This window comes from Lampetra fluviatilis, chromosome 28 (assembly GCF_964198595.1).
Source record: "Lampetra fluviatilis chromosome 28, kcLamFluv1.1, whole genome shotgun sequence".
In the NCBI taxonomy this organism is placed as follows: domain Eukaryota; kingdom Metazoa; phylum Chordata; class Hyperoartia; order Petromyzontiformes; family Petromyzontidae; genus Lampetra; species Lampetra fluviatilis.
Window position 1 is genome coordinate 9,072,279 of NC_136302.1, and position 15,240 is coordinate 9,087,518.

At 53.3% G+C, this 15,240-nt stretch overlaps 1 protein-coding gene across 3 annotated transcripts in view; it reads left to right on the forward strand.

Annotated features, from left to right (window-relative positions):
* LOC144942746 (uncharacterized) overlaps window positions 1-15,240 on the forward strand; it is a 109,334-nt gene that overhangs the window by 78,156 nt on the left and 15,938 nt on the right. For 2 of the 3 annotated variants that reach the window (XM_078869622.1, XM_078869624.1), the window contains 12 exons: window positions 306-440; window positions 1,359-1,493; window positions 3,806-3,931; window positions 5,159-5,290; window positions 5,832-5,969; window positions 7,661-7,792; window positions 9,070-9,198; window positions 11,059-11,187; window positions 11,467-11,595; window positions 13,072-13,200; window positions 13,844-13,972; window positions 15,061-15,189. In XM_078869622.1, coding sequence (XP_078725748.1) covers window positions 306-440; window positions 1,359-1,493; window positions 3,806-3,931; window positions 5,159-5,290; window positions 5,832-5,969; window positions 7,661-7,792; window positions 9,070-9,198; window positions 11,059-11,187; window positions 11,467-11,595; window positions 13,072-13,200; window positions 13,844-13,972; window positions 15,061-15,189 — 1,572 coding nt within the window. The remainder of the gene's footprint in view (window positions 1-305; window positions 441-1,358; window positions 1,494-3,805; window positions 3,932-5,158; window positions 5,291-5,831; window positions 5,970-7,660; window positions 7,793-9,069; window positions 9,199-11,058; window positions 11,188-11,466; window positions 11,596-13,071; window positions 13,201-13,843; window positions 13,973-15,060; window positions 15,190-15,240) is intronic. The other variant, XM_078869623.1, reaches the window with a different exon arrangement.

The following is a 15,240-nucleotide window of genomic DNA, read 5'->3' on the forward strand; positions in this document are numbered from 1 at the left end:
GATGGTCGGCGATGCAGCAATCGTCTGGACGAGCTGTGCACGATGCACCACTACGGTGCGTACGAGCGTTCAGGGTTTCAGCGCAATCGTCCTCGCTGCGTTTCGACATCGCGGAGTAGCACCGACTTCGGATTGATTGGTACCCCAGTCGCGGAGTGAAGTACACCCCTGGAGAAAAATAGTGTCCCAGAAATAACATATTTAATTGCCTCGGCCATTGTGTATTACTTGGTACCCCGGGGTACCGCTATAAGGATCATATATGGGGGTGGAGGGGGACTTTTTTTGCCTTTGTTTTGTGACAGTCTGCCCCCGCTGGGCGTTCGGGCCGGGCTGCTCGGAGGAGTGCCAATGCGTGCGCGAAAACAGCCTCTACTGTGACGCCAAGCTCGGCAGCTGCACCTGCAGACCGGGACACCACGGCAAGGCGTGCCAGCACGGTGGGTCCCCTCCCCGGCAGAGACACACATGGCTACACCAAATGCTCTCTTGGTTAATTCGTTTCACCTCCACAACGGTTCGGCTAAGCACGGTGCGAAATACGTTCAACATACAACACGTACACTGACCAACTCACTCACCCACTCACGGTTGTCTCCGTACGGTGTGAAAGAAGTTCAACACACAATACATACACTGACCCACTCAATGACCCACTCACTCACCCACCCATGGCTGGCTACGTACGGTGCGAAAGAAGTTCAACACACAATACATACACTGACCCACTCAATGACCCACTCACTCACCCACCCACGGTTGGCTACGTACGGTGCGAAAGAAGTTCAACACACAATACATACACTGACCCACTCAATGACCCACTCACTCACCCACCCACGGTTGGCTACGTACGGTGCGAAAGAAGTTCAACACACAATACATACACTGACCCACTCAATGACCCACTCACTCACCCACCCACGGTTGGCTACGTACGGTGCAAAATAAGTTCAACACACAATACATACACTGACCCACTCAATGACCGACTCACTCACCCACTCACGGTTGGCTCCGTACGGTGCGAAAGAAGTTCAACACACAATACATACACTGACCCACTCAATGACCGACTCACTCACCCACCCACGGTTGGCTACGTATGGTGCGAAAGAAGTTCAACATACAATACATACACTGACCCACTCAATGACCAACTCACTCACCCACGGTTGGCTACGTATGGTGCGAAAGAAGTTCGACATACAATACATACACTGACCCACTCAATGACCCACTCACTCACTCACCCACTCACGGTTGGCTCCGTACGGCGCGAAAGAAGTTCAACACACAATCGATACGGACGTGCGAGCGATCCCGCCCTCCCTCCCTTGCTTCTCGGTGGGGCGCAGGCTGCGAGCCGGGCTACTTCGGCGCTGGCTGCAAGCAGAAGTGCAACTGCCCCGCGGACGTGCCCTGCGACTCGGCGAGCGGCGCTTGCAGGCGCCAGTGCCCCGCGGGCTTCCACGGCGCCAGCTGCCAGGAGGGTCGGTGTTTCCCCCACCCCCCCCCCCCCCCGTCCGACGGGGAGTGGAGTGCCTCGTGCTCGATGTCTTTCGGGGGTCCCCGATTCGATGTCAATTCGGGGCGCCGGAGTAGCCCTCCTCCACCGGACGCGACGAGGATAAACCAATGAAGTTGTCGCGTGGGGAGGTGGATGCAAATGTGCCGATTGATTTAGTTTTTTCGCATTGAAAAACGAGCGTTAATTTTGACACATTGCTATACCACGTTGCGCTGGAAATTGCACCGTCGGAGCTCTCGTGAACTCCCGATCGTACTGGACGTAGTCTCCAGCGAAAAATCTGCTCGCTTTCCAACAACGCGAGCGGCTTCGCTCAATCACAAACCGAAATCAATCGGCACATTTGGCCCCGCGTGACGACTTCATTCGTTTGTCCGCGTCAGGTTTGGTGGAGGGGAGGGCCTTACGGGACCCGAATTGACACGATCTGACCCAAAAAGAAACCACCTGTGAATGAGAATATCGGTTGCGAACGGCTGCGCATGAGAGTGGTGGCTTTGCGTCGATCGCTAAGCACGGCGCGTCGCAGCCAACCCCCCCCCCCCACCCTCTGCCACCGCCCCCCCCCCCACCGTATTTATTTCCGCGGTACAATAGCAGCCCTGTAAGCCTCTAGCACGCCCGCGCGCGCGCGTGGAATTCTCGCGTGAAATGGAACACCGCGAGGCTCCGGGGAGGAGCGATTCCCGCAGGTGCGCACCGTTACGCACGCGTGCGGGTGGTCCGTCCGCAGGTGTGTAGCCGGTGTTTGAATTGGCCGACGCGGCCACGGTGTGACGGTGTGAGTAAATCGGTTGCTCGTGGTTGTAATCCTCAATAAGGTGGTGGGGAGGGGGGGGTTCTACAGTGGGTTTGCTTTGTTGTGGTTGGGGATTTTAAAAAGGAGAGAAAAAAATGTAACTTCCCGTTGTCGACTTTGCACAGGTGTTTGGATGGAAGCGATGCGGTGGGCTAATTCCATGTTTTTTTTTGTTTTGCACCGTTGCAGTCATAATTTCTCGCGTTATTGGTGAGACCCCCTTAAGCCCTATGAAATCCCTGACCCCTGTTTCTCCTGCCCTCTTAAGATCCCCACTGAACTCGAGCCAAGCAAGGAGGGCTTTCATTTTTTTCACAGCAGTGAGCTGAAAAATAAGAGTTTGAGTTACCAAACAAAAGCATATTTACAACAGATTTGGCAATGATATTAATAATTAGGGGCATAATGATTTATTCCTCTCACCCCAGGCCTGGTATTTTTATAAATTGTCACGATTCAGGGTTAAGATTCGACAAAAGAATAGATAATTTTAAACGTTGTGTTGAACTCTTTAACGTCTGCTATTGGCTGCAAGGGTTATGTGCAGCCATTAAATACAAAGTATAAAAATTGGAAAAAAACGTATTGCTTATAAAATACGGTGGTCACAGGCGGCAACATGTAAGATTATAAAAAATGTACATTTCTTACAAATGCGCCCAGGTAAATGTGTCGCGATTTTAAGAACTAGTAACACGAGACGCCTCATGCAAAACCATCTTTTCGCGGCTTTGCTGTACAGCTCTGAGATGTTCCTTTCAGGGTTGTTCTGCGTCGTTGTTCGGCACGATGTCCGACGTTTCGGACCCAAAGAAGCTCCCACCAAGCGGAGAAAATCTTCACACGTTGTGCCGAACAACACGCGGCAACAACACCTGAAAACGCGTCGGCGAGCATCCGACATTTCCAAATCCCCCTTCTCGCTGTTGTACAAACAACGCTATTGGTTGGCGGCACTCGCCGTGGTAGAAATATCGTCTTCCTGGAGAGGAGGTAGTGGGGAGTCAGTTGGGGCTATCATTGATTTCACCGTTGTGGGCACAACGGTAGCTAAGATATTTTAACCACCTCGCCTGGTATGCAGGAGGTCGTGGGTTCGATCCCGACCCTGACGCCTGCTGCTGCTGTATAATTGGAGCTTGCGTGTTTTCTCTCTTCCCGTGGTCACGTGGAGTGCTGTCCTGGCACTCTGGTTTTTCCCTTCACATTTAGAATCGACGTCACGCGTTTCGAGTATGTGGCTGCCGCTATTCATTTCCGCTCGACCCGTAGGCCACTTCGTTGAGCTATCATTCGTCAGTCTAGTTCGCTTCTAAACAAGATCTACATAGCTCAGGTGGGCCTTACCTGCTAAGATAAATACAATAAATAGTTCACTGCCCTGCGCGATGACCTCCCTTTTCCCCGTTTCCCCGCGCGGTGAGCTCGGTGCGTTGGGTTTTTGCGAGCGCGTGCTCGCGCGGCTGCGTTTGCAGAGTGCGCTGCCGGCCAATACGGAGCGAACTGCCGCTGGGAGTGCGACTGTGGCGGGGCGCCCTGCGATCGCCGCACGGGAATCTGCAGCTGCCCTGCCGGACACACGGGGATGTCGTGCGAGAAGGGTGAGGTGGCCTGTGAATCGTCGTCGTCGACATCATCATTATTCTTCTTCTTGGTTCTTTCGGTAAAGTCACGTAGAAGGGAAATAATAAAATAATAAAAATAAAACATAATAAAATGCAATTCTCACGACGTTTCGGCCACAACGCAAGCAAGCAGCCGTCCTCAGGTGAAGAAAAGGGCTGTCGGAAAGACAGCGTCCGAATGAACACCACCAAGCTTGGCAGTGTATATTTAAGCTGGGTTAGAGGAGGAGAGCGCCTTGACAAAGGATATTACATATCAACAGAGGAATTTAGCATATTATGGAAAATGCAGGGTGGTGTTCATTCGGACGCTGACTTTCCGACAGCCCTGTTCTTCACCTGAGGACGGCTGCTTGCGTTGTGGCCGAAACGTCGTGAGAATTGTATTTTATTATGTTATATTTTTATTATGTTATTATTTCCCTTCTCCGTGACTTTACCGAAAGAACCAAGAAGATGAATCCCTGCAGTCACGAAAGCTTTAAATGGAAATCATTATTATTATCATCGATATCCTTGACCATTCGTGAGCCAGGTTGCCCCACACCATGTGAGCGCACAGAGCTATTCATGTGGATGTATGTTGAACTTCTTTCGCACCGTGCGTAAGACAACCGTGCTAATCGGAGGTGCAGGGGAAGGACAACAAACTAAACACAAAAATAGTTCTAAAGAAATTGGTTTTCAATCTCGATTTAAAAGCGCATAGCTCCAGTGGCTTTAGAAGTGCTTCTGAAAGCACGCGATGCAATGACCTTCATTGTTCGATGACCTGCCAAAAGCCGTTGCTGTGAGGATGACCGGAGTTTGCGAGATGGTTTATGCTCCCTGACGAGATGAGCAATGTATTCTGGTTCATTTGTTGCAAGCACTTAGTTCGTAATGAGTGCGACCGTATATTGCATTTATTCAGCAACCGATAGCCAATGCAGCTCATCGAGCACCGGACAGACACGGTCGGATCTCGCAGTACCCGTCACGACAGCGTGCCCAATAATTTCTTACACGCCGCAGCCTGGTCATGTTTTTTGCCAGACGTCCCGTAGAGCAGTGAGTTGCAATAATGGAGCCTCGTCGATGCTACGCCACGTGCCACCGTGGTGGCTACGTCACGACTCAATAGTGGGCGAACGTGTCGTAGAGCCCCCGTCATGAACGTCTGTAGGACCTGTCTTTACTTTTGCTGTTGACGTGTGGCCGCAGATTGCGCGGATGGCCTCTGGGGAGTTGGCTGCAAGGGCATCTGCCCCGCGTGTCAAAACAACGGGGCGTGCAACAAAACAACGGGGAGGTGCGCCTGTCTGCCCGGGTTCTCGGGGGCCTCCTGCCAAACCCGTAAGTAAAGCTGGGCTCACTGCCGCCCTCGGTTGTTGGGCACCGGTTGCGTTGTCCCATCCAACGATTCAACCATAACGCAGTGAATGGTATCGTCAGTTACGTCATCATACAAAAATGTATTGTTATTAGTATTGTTTTGTATAGTGCCATTCGCAGAAACAAATGTCTCGCGGCGCTGTACAATTAAAAACAAACGGAATAAAATGTCGGAAAAAATGTATTATTTTAAAACAAATGTGAGAGAATACTTCACGTCAATGAAGGTGCTGCAGCTGCGCTACGAACCCGGTAGTGACCCCAGTTCCATTGCTGCTCACGGTCAACACCAGTGACGAGTGTCTGAACCCGTCCTGGGCATCCCTTGGTACCTGTTGCAGTGTGTAAACATCGCACACTCGGGGTGTGGTGCTGGCCACCCACCCCCTCGTGCACCATGCCGGCTTTCGTAGGCGCTCGCTGCCAGCGCGTGCCCCAAACAGTATGCTAAAGGCACAAAAGAGTTTGATCGCCGATACCCGTCCCTGTGTTCCCCTGGCAGCGTGCGCTCACGGCTTCCACGGGGCGGGCTGCCTGCAGCGCTGCTCCTGCCAGAACGGCGCGGCGTGCGAGCCCGCGACGGGACGCTGCGAATGCGCCGCCGGCTGGACTGGACAAGACTGTAGCACGCGTACGCACGGTCATTGACTGCCCGTGGCGCTCATCGCCACGCTCGCTCTGTCACGCTCTTAACGCATTCGCACTGTCGCCCACCTCCGATTAGCACAGTTGGCTACGTACGGCGCGAAAGAAGTTCAACATACATAGATGCAATCTCGATTTAAAGCTTTCGTGACTGCAGGGATTCATCTTCTTGGTTCTTTCGGTAAAGTCACGTAGAATGAAAATAATAAAATGATAAAAATAAAACATAATAATATAATTTTCACGACGTTTCGGCCACAACGCAAGTAGCCGACCTCAGGTGGAGAACAGGTCTGCCAAAGAGACAGAGTCTCAACAGACCTGTTCTCCACCTGAGGACGGCTACTTGCGTTGTGGCCGAAACGTCGTGAAAATTATATTATTATGTTTTATTTTTATCATTTTATTATTTTCATTCTACGTGACTTTACCGAAAGAACCAAGAAGATGAATCCCTGCAGTCACGAAAGCTGCCAAAGAGACAGAGTCTCAACAGACCTGTTCTCCACCTGAGGACGGCTACTTGCGTTGTGGCCGAAACGTCGTGAGAATTATTTTATTATGTAAAATTTTTATTATTTTATTTATTTTTATTATTTTATTATTTCCATTCTTTACCGAAAGAACCAAGAAGATAGATGCAATCGCCCACTCTCACCCACTCGCACTCTCGCCCAAATCAGCTGCTCCCCACTCGCCCACTCACACGCCTATCCAATCGACAATTCGCCCACCCACACTCTCACCCACTCCGCCCGCTCTACCTGCATATAAAATCACCCGCTCGAACGCCCACGTGGTTTGCCCACGCATGCGCTCGCTCACTGACACGCTGACCCACTACTCGCACGCTCACCCAGACACACCTGCTCGCCCACCCACAGATAGTCCTGCTCGTCTAAATTGTTTTGTTAACATTTTTGGCGATTTGTTTTGCTTTTCTGCACGGTGGATTTCTTTCAGCCACGTCTCCCCTGAAAAGGAGACCCGTGGCGGTGCCCATGCGCCCTTGCACACGGTCACGTGCAGCCCTTTCGTTTATCCACTGCTGGATGATGAGGGCCTACACACGCCGTGCAGGCCACTGGCGTTGATTGTCAATGCTTCGCTGCTTTTCCCAGTGCGTTGTCGGTTAACGCGGGGAACATAGACGTGGCAGAAATAAAAGTGCAGCACAACTGACAAGGGAACAGCGATACAGAGACATGCAACTGTGGGCCGGTTTCGTCCTTGTCAGGACTCGTCAGCGCAGTATAGTCACCAATGCTCACTGCTGCGTGTACATGGGTTCCAACAAGCCTCATGGGGTGCCGCGGTAGGAATATGTTAACTACCTCGCCTGGTATACAGGAGGACGTGGGTTCGATTCCGACCCTGACGCCTGCTGCTGTATATTTGGAGTTTGCTTGTCTATTTCCCCGTGGTCACGTGGATTTTTTTCGTCTGGGCCCTCCAGTTTTTTACCTCCACATTACCAAACGTGCGTTTAAAGAATTTGGCTGCTATACATTTCCACTCGATAAGCCACTTCATTGGGCTATCGTTTGTGGCCAGGTCGCCACATAGCTCAGTGGGCCTTACCTGGTAAAAAAAAAAGTGGTTTTAGCTTAAAAAAAAAGTTGTTTTAGTTTGTCCCCTCTTTTCCTCTCTCTCTCTCTCTCAAATATCTCTCTCTCTCTCTCTCAGTGTGCGAGTCTGGCCGCTGGGGGCTCGCGTGCAAGAACCCGTGCCACTGCAGCAACGGCACGGGGAGTTGCGATCCTGTCACGGGGCTCTGCGCCTGCGAGCCCGGCTACACGGGGACGCACTGCGACCAGCGTGAGCGAGAAGGGTGGGGGGGCGTCTCACGCAACGGCGACTCCGGCTGTGACTGTGGCGATCGGGCTCCCAGGTCGCGGTCCGTGTGGCCAGAATCAGAAGTTTTTTCCCACCACCCGGGTAAAACCCGTTGAGCCGAGAAGCTTCTTTTCAAGGGAGACTCGGCCGGGGCAGACGACATCGGAGCAGAGAGCGCAAGGGGCGATCTGACCCGCTCGCAAATTCTTCTTCTGACAAACAAATTATTGAAGAACGCATCGTAGATTGACCCTGCAAATGGTTTCCACTAATGTTGACGTATTTCACTCGCAACTATAATGGTTAAAGCCTCTTTTTGTTGTTGTTCATACATGATATTGATTGTTTACACTCACAATACATGCATTCAATTGCGTACTTCAATAAGTACGTAATTTACATTACATGCTACTTAGACGATAATGTTGCGTTCAGGCCAATGAATGCACACATTTGCCAATTCTGGAATGTAGAGCCAATGTGCAATGTCCAATGTGGTATGTTCCCCTACGCTGCCTGTTTGTCCGTGCGTCGAGAACGGCGGTGTCGTGGCTAGCGCACTGCGCCACCAACTCGGCGGACCGAGTTCGATTCCCGCCCACGGCCAATATCGGTGACGGATATCCGAACCGGTCCTGGGCCTACACTAGGTCGACTCAGCCTTAAGATTCACACTCGCTGCGGTGTGTAAGCATCAGCACTGGGGAACGCAAAGACGGCCCGGGCGCGGTGCTGGTCACCTACCCCCCTCGCGTGCTGTGCCGACCTTCATAGGTGCTCGCTAACCACACTTGCCCGGACAGTCTGTTAAAGCTATTTGGGGGGATCTTTGTGTGTGTGCGTGTGTGTGCGTGTGTGTACAGGGGAGCGGTAGTGTAGTGGTTAGCGCGCTGCACTACGAACCTGGAGACCCGGGTTCGATTCCCGCTCACGGCAAACACCAGTGACGATTATCTGAACCGGTCCTGGGCCTCCCCTAGGTCGACTCTGCATCAAATGAGTACCTGGTGCGGTGTGTAAACATCGCCGCTAGGGAGACAAAGGCGGTCGGGCGTGGTGCTGGCCACCCACCCCCTCGTGTACCGTTTCGGCCTTCATAGGTGCTCGCTAACAGCACTTGCCCCTACAGTCTGTTAAGGTTCTACGGGGGATCTTTGTCTTTATCTTTGTGCGTGTGGGTGTATGTGTGCGTGCATGTGTGCGTGCATGTGGGGGTGCATGTGGGGGTGTGTGTGTTGTGTGTGCGTGTGTGCGTGCAGGGTGCCCAGCGGGGATGTATGGCGAAGGCTGCCAGTCCAAGTGCCGGTGCCAGAACGGTGCCGGCTGCGACCACGCCAGCGGCGCCTGCACCTGTGCTGCGGGCTTCATGGGGACTCACTGTGCCCGCAGTGAGTTTCGCGGTTTCATTTAGAAGAATCTCGTTCGGCATTTCAGCCTCTAGGCCAGTGGTTCTTAACCTGGGGGTGCGATATGTCCCGTCTGGGGGTTGCGAGACACGGACATATTTTTTCGAGAAGGTAAATCATCGAAACAGAAATTACGCACTACTTGGTTTCATAAAACCGATGTATTTATTAAAATAACAAAAATATAACGATTGCATACCAAAGGGATGCAAGGCTGCAGTCAAGTTTAAGAACCACTGCTCGAGGCAAAGTCCCGCACGACAGTGACGGCGGCGTGTGCGCTCTATTCACGTATTCACTCCCCGTGCGTTTCAATGAACTCAAGTTTTTTTTTTTATGATTCGAGAAATTGATAAACAAAAATAATTGCCATCGTACAGAACATACTGCCTCGGGAAGCTGTCGGCATTATTCGACCAAATTACATACTGAATATGAATCGTAAATAATTATCCAGTCCTGCCCGCATAATTCCATGCGCGCACCATTAGTGTGAGACCATTCTATGATCATGGATGAATCTATGGATCATAACATACCGGGTCAGTTCGCTACAATTCTAGATGCTGTCCCCGAGGCCACTGAAATGTTCTTGGAGGCCCGGTGAAAAATGCTCAATGGGGCCCCATTGGCCATTAATGAGGCCTCTTGCATCTGAGGCCTGGGGCAAAAACTGCCCCAGCTATGTATGTACCGTATATTGAACTTTTTTCGCACCGTACGTAGCCGACCGTGCTAACCAGAGCTACCCCCATCCCCCCCCCCGGGTGTGAGCTAAGACTGGGGAACACTCCCTGTGTGGCAAACACGCTCACACTGCAGCCGCGACTTGAGAACAGAAATCCCAAAAACGTGACCTGGAGTCGAGACGCCTTTCCAGACGATGGGTGACCCCGCACAAGCATGCAGTAATACGCGCTTAGAGTAATCGCCGTGCCAGGCATTTAAAACAGGATATTAAAAGCAAGCACTGAATCAAACCGATTGAGTTATTTTGAAATGTAGTCACTCGTGATATAATTGCCCATTTTGCTATGATGCGATTAATTCTGAAATGTGCGTGGGTTTGAAGTGACCCAAACTTTAGGACTTGGCGCAACTCTTCTTTGTTCCAGGATGAAACATCTTTTGGGAACGTACCGACCGTTTCCCGAAATCACAAAGACAACAAACCCGTTGAGTTGATGAGCAGTGAAAGCATTTGTCGCTACGACGGTGCTTCTCAAACTCCAGTCCACGCAAGCACCTCCCACATCGGACACCCTTACCCGGTTCACCGATGTTCTTTTTTCCACTCGCGTGTGAAATATGTAAGCACACGAACCTTGCAACGCAGCCGATTGCCGGCACCAATTGAAAGCCGCACTGTGATGGGAACACTTGGAGTGGAGTTTAAGAATTACTGTACCCTCGCGTTCTGATACAATTAACGATCGGCTTAAATTGTGTTGGCATGACTTGACAAAGACTACGGTGACATGGTGTGATTGTTTGTCGTTTGTTTCGTTGGTATTTTAATCAAATACAATTTGGATTTACGTAGCGCCAACATTCAAATGCATCTCAAGACACCGTGCGCACACCATCGGTGGATTTTATGTCAAGAGAGAAAGGCAGTCGGTCATAAGCAGAGGAAGAGGAGGGCAGTATTGAGGCTGACCGCGAACAACGGCATGGAATGGACACCACGAACGGCCGAGGGAAGGAAACTTCAGACAATGGGGGCAGCAGAAGAGAGGGAGCAACGTCGCCTGTCCGTTTCGTATCGTTTCTCGCTTGTTCCTTCTCCTTTCTGCATCTCCCCTGTCGCGTCTCCACCGTTGCGTTGTCGCGTCGTTGCAGCTTGCCCCGATGGATTTCACGGCATGGACTGCAAGCTGTCCTGCCGGTGCCACAATGGAGCGCCCTGCGATCACATGACCGGGCTGTGCCATTGCCCCGCCGGCTGGATCGGTCCCAGCTGCAACCAGAGTGAGCGGACGCAGCCCCCTGCCCTCTGGCACGGGGAGACGAGAACTCACCGACGGGTGCTGCTCACGAGTACCGCCTATGAAGGCCGGCACGGCGCACCAACACGCACGCGGACGGTTACGACAGCGCACACGAGGTGGCCAATGACTCTGGGCTCAGACGAACACCAGCATGGGGCACTTGCTGACTGCGAATGTGCTGTGATGGTAGTCAGAGTGTTATGATGGTAGCCAGTTGGCTATGATGGTAGCCAGTGTGGAGCGTGCGTTGTGCCCGCAGGATGCCCCGAGGGCCGGCACGGCAAGGGCTGTGGCCTCACGTGCCGCTGTCTCAACGGCGCCGCCTGTGACGTCGCCACGGGGCGGTGCGCCTGCACCCCGGGCTGGGCCGGGGTGCACTGCCAGGAAGGTGGGACCACCCTTGCACACGTGTGTCTACATGTGTCTACATGCGTGTCCACGTCTACATGTGGAAGCAGTCGAGAGGATGCCGGAGTGCGATGAGATACGGGGAGAATGGCACGTGGGTCTCTGTGTTCCGGGTTCGTTGATGTGACGAGAGGCGAGGCACCGGAGAGAAGCGCTTCGAGCTCATGGTCTTCGTGCAACAACGGAGGTCTCGGGCGAGAGGAGAGCGACGCAGGGTCCGGTGACATACACGTCACGGTGGTATTTGGCGGCGGTGTGGTGGTGGAGTGGCCTCGCAGCAAGAATAGGGGCGGGTAGATTTTTGGACTTGGGCCGCCCTTCCGTGTCTGTACGCTTGTTAAACTTCTTTCGCGCCGTACGTAGCCCGTCGTGCGATTCGTAAGTGCGTGGGAAGGACGACACACTGACCACAAAAAAAACCTGTTTTCAAGAAATTAGTTTGTGTGTTCTAACCCATTTTGCACGGGGTTTCCGCCGGGCTCTCTGATTTCCTTCAATGGCTAAAAACAAGCGTACGGTGGAACTGACTCTGGCCAAACATCCCCAATGCTGAAAAAAAAGCCGCACTTTACTCGGGCAATATCACCCCCGACTGAGGAAGTTAAGCAATATTTTTTTGCAAAATGGTCTTGGGACTCAGTGAGGCTCTCCTGGGTAAACAACCATGACAATAAACACATTCCTGCGGAGGGAGCTGGTAGGAACGTTGGGTTGCTCGGTCAATGGCCAGGGTCAAAGGCGGCGTGGTGTATTCCGCAAATATGGCCGACTGTGAGGGCGGGCACAAGCCGGCGTGAGTTGGTTAAACGTTGAGTTTTATAAGGGCACCACGGGGTGCCCAGCCCCTCCCCACCCAGCCCCACCCCTCCCAGCCCCTCCCAACCCTCCCCTCCCCACCCAGCCCCACCCAGTCCCTCCCCACCCTCCCCTCCCCACCCAGCCGCTCCCTCCCCACCCAGCCCCTCCCTGCACGACGGACGGACGGACACAATAATCCCCTGTGGGCTGGTGTAACCAGGAGGTTCCTACCAGTATAAAAAATGAAGTCTACACTACAACATGATATGCCAGGCGATTTGCATAGATCTCAATGCAGCTGTGGTGTGCATGTGTGCGAGTTTAGTTTGGAGGTATTGCGGCAATGGTTAGCGCACTGCGCTACGAACCCCGCGACCCGAGTTCCCTTCCTGCCACATCGATGATACATCAACTGAAATACCTGTACTGGTCCTGGACCTCCCCTAGGTCGACATGAGCCTTAAATGAGTACATTTTTACGATGTGTAAATATAATCGACACTGGGGAGACAAAGGCAGCCAGGCGTGGTGTTTGCCCCCTCGCCCCCGCCGCCCCGTGCGCCGTGCCGGCCTTCAGAGGTGCTCGTTTGCAGCCATTGCCCCAACAGTCTGTGAAAGGCCCTTCGGGGTTGATCTCTGTCTCTATGTCTCTGTTTAGCTTGTCCCGCCGGGCGGTCTGGGCCTGGCTGCGTGCACGAGTGCACGTGCCAGAACTCCGGGCGCTGCGATCCTGTCACGGGCGCCTGTTCGTGCCCCCGCGGATGGACCGGCCTCTCCTGTGAAATGGGTACGCAACGCACCAGCGCTGCACCACCGCCCCTTTTAACTAACACCGCTCCTTAATTAACACCACCCCGAGCTGCATTAGTTTTCGTTCGCTTCACGATTCTACACGAAACGTTCCGGTTGAGGATGATTTCATTTAGCCCGGCCAGAAATCAAGGGACCGGGATATAGTCTCATATGCAAGAGTGAGCTGGGTCACCAATACGAAACATTCCAGAGCATTAAAACAAAGTACATCAACAATGAAGCAAATATCCATAATATAGTTTTTTTTAAAGTTAGATCGCGTAAATATAAATGTGTCGTTAAACCCGCCGCCACCCGACACAGCCAATTAGTAAGGTTTGTCGCGTAAACAAAATTCGTTACTGGTTCAGCACACCGGCGTGTTGGAGAGTAAACCCACAACATTTAAAATTGTCGACGTCTCGTCAAGCGGCTTGGTGCGGCGTGCGCGTCTCTCTGTCTCGCTGTCTTTCTGTCTCTCTGTCTCTGTCTCACTGTCTCTCGGTCTCTCCGTCTCTCTGTCTCTCTCTCTGTCTCACTGTCTCTCTGTCTCTCTGTCGTTCTGTCTCTGTCTCGCTGTCTCTCTGTCTCGCTGTCTCGCTGTCTCTCTGTCTTGCTGCGCGCTCGCGCGAGCGCAGAGTGCGAGGAGGGGAGGTTCGGCGAGGGCTGCCGGCGGCCGTGCAAGTGCGCCAACCGGGGCTCGTGCGACCGGCTCTCGGGGCAGTGCGTCTGCCCGTCGGGTTGGACGGGGCCCACGTGCGAGGAGAGTAGGTTCCACACACCCACCAACTGACCCACCCATACCCACCCACCCACCCACCAACCGACCCACCCACCAACCGACCCACCCACCCACCCACCCATACCCACCCACCAACCGACCCACCCACCAACCGACCCACCCACCCGCCCATACCCACCCACCCACCCATACCCACCCACCCACCAACCGACCCACCCACCAACCCACTCACCCACCCATACCCACCCACCCACCAACCGACCCACCCACATACCGACCCACCCACCCATACCCACCCACCAACCGACCCACCCACCAACCGACCCACCCACCCACCCATACCCACCCACCCACCCACCAACCGACCCACCCACCCTGACCTACCCACCCACCAACCGACCCACCCACCAACCCACCCACCCATACCCACCCACCGCTGACAACGGGGCCAGCACAAACAAAAAAAACATTGCTGACGGCTACAAAGGGATCCATCTACAATTGGGATAGGGTAGAAGCTGGATATGAGTGCACATTCTGTGGAACTGCTTTTTGTGTGTTTAGTTCGTTGTCCTTCCCCCGCACCTCCGATTCACACGGTTGGCTACGTACGGTGCGAAAGAAGTTCAACATACGTACGTACAAAATCCCATTTTCGGATATAAATCAACGCCATCCTTGCATGCCCTCTTCACCAAGTGTTATTTTTTTGTTTCCAAGAATGCACTGAGACGACTTGAAGGGTAAAGGTAGTGCTTGCTCGCGCCGCTGCTGAACTCCAGAGGGATTTTGGCCTACTCTTCCGTGAGAGTATCCACGACTTTACCCCACCACAGGCGGACTTGCCGATCGACTAATTGTGGTGCTTGCGTGGACAGAGGTTGGGGGGTGTGGGGATTTAGGAAATTGTTAAATCCATCTAGCGCCCTCTGGAGTGCGCTAAGTCCGTTGCGTTAACCATCACACCATGGCAGCATCCCGCCCATACGCAAAGCACAAACGATCAAAGCGATGTTATTGCAACTCCCTTGCACGCGGTAGGAAAGTGAGCGGTGTCGATGAAGGCTGCGGCGTTTTGTGCCCTCCCTGCGCGTGTGTGCACGTGCGCCGCAGCGTGCCCCGCGGGACAGCACGGCCTCCGCTGTGGGAGCCGCTGCGACTGCGAGAACGGCGCTTCGTGCCACGCCGACACCGGAGCCTGCCGCTGCCACCCGGGCTGGCGCGGCAAGCGCTGCGACAAGCGTAAGCCGCTCACTCGCTCGGAAGGAGCGAGCGAGGTCCCCTCTATGAGCC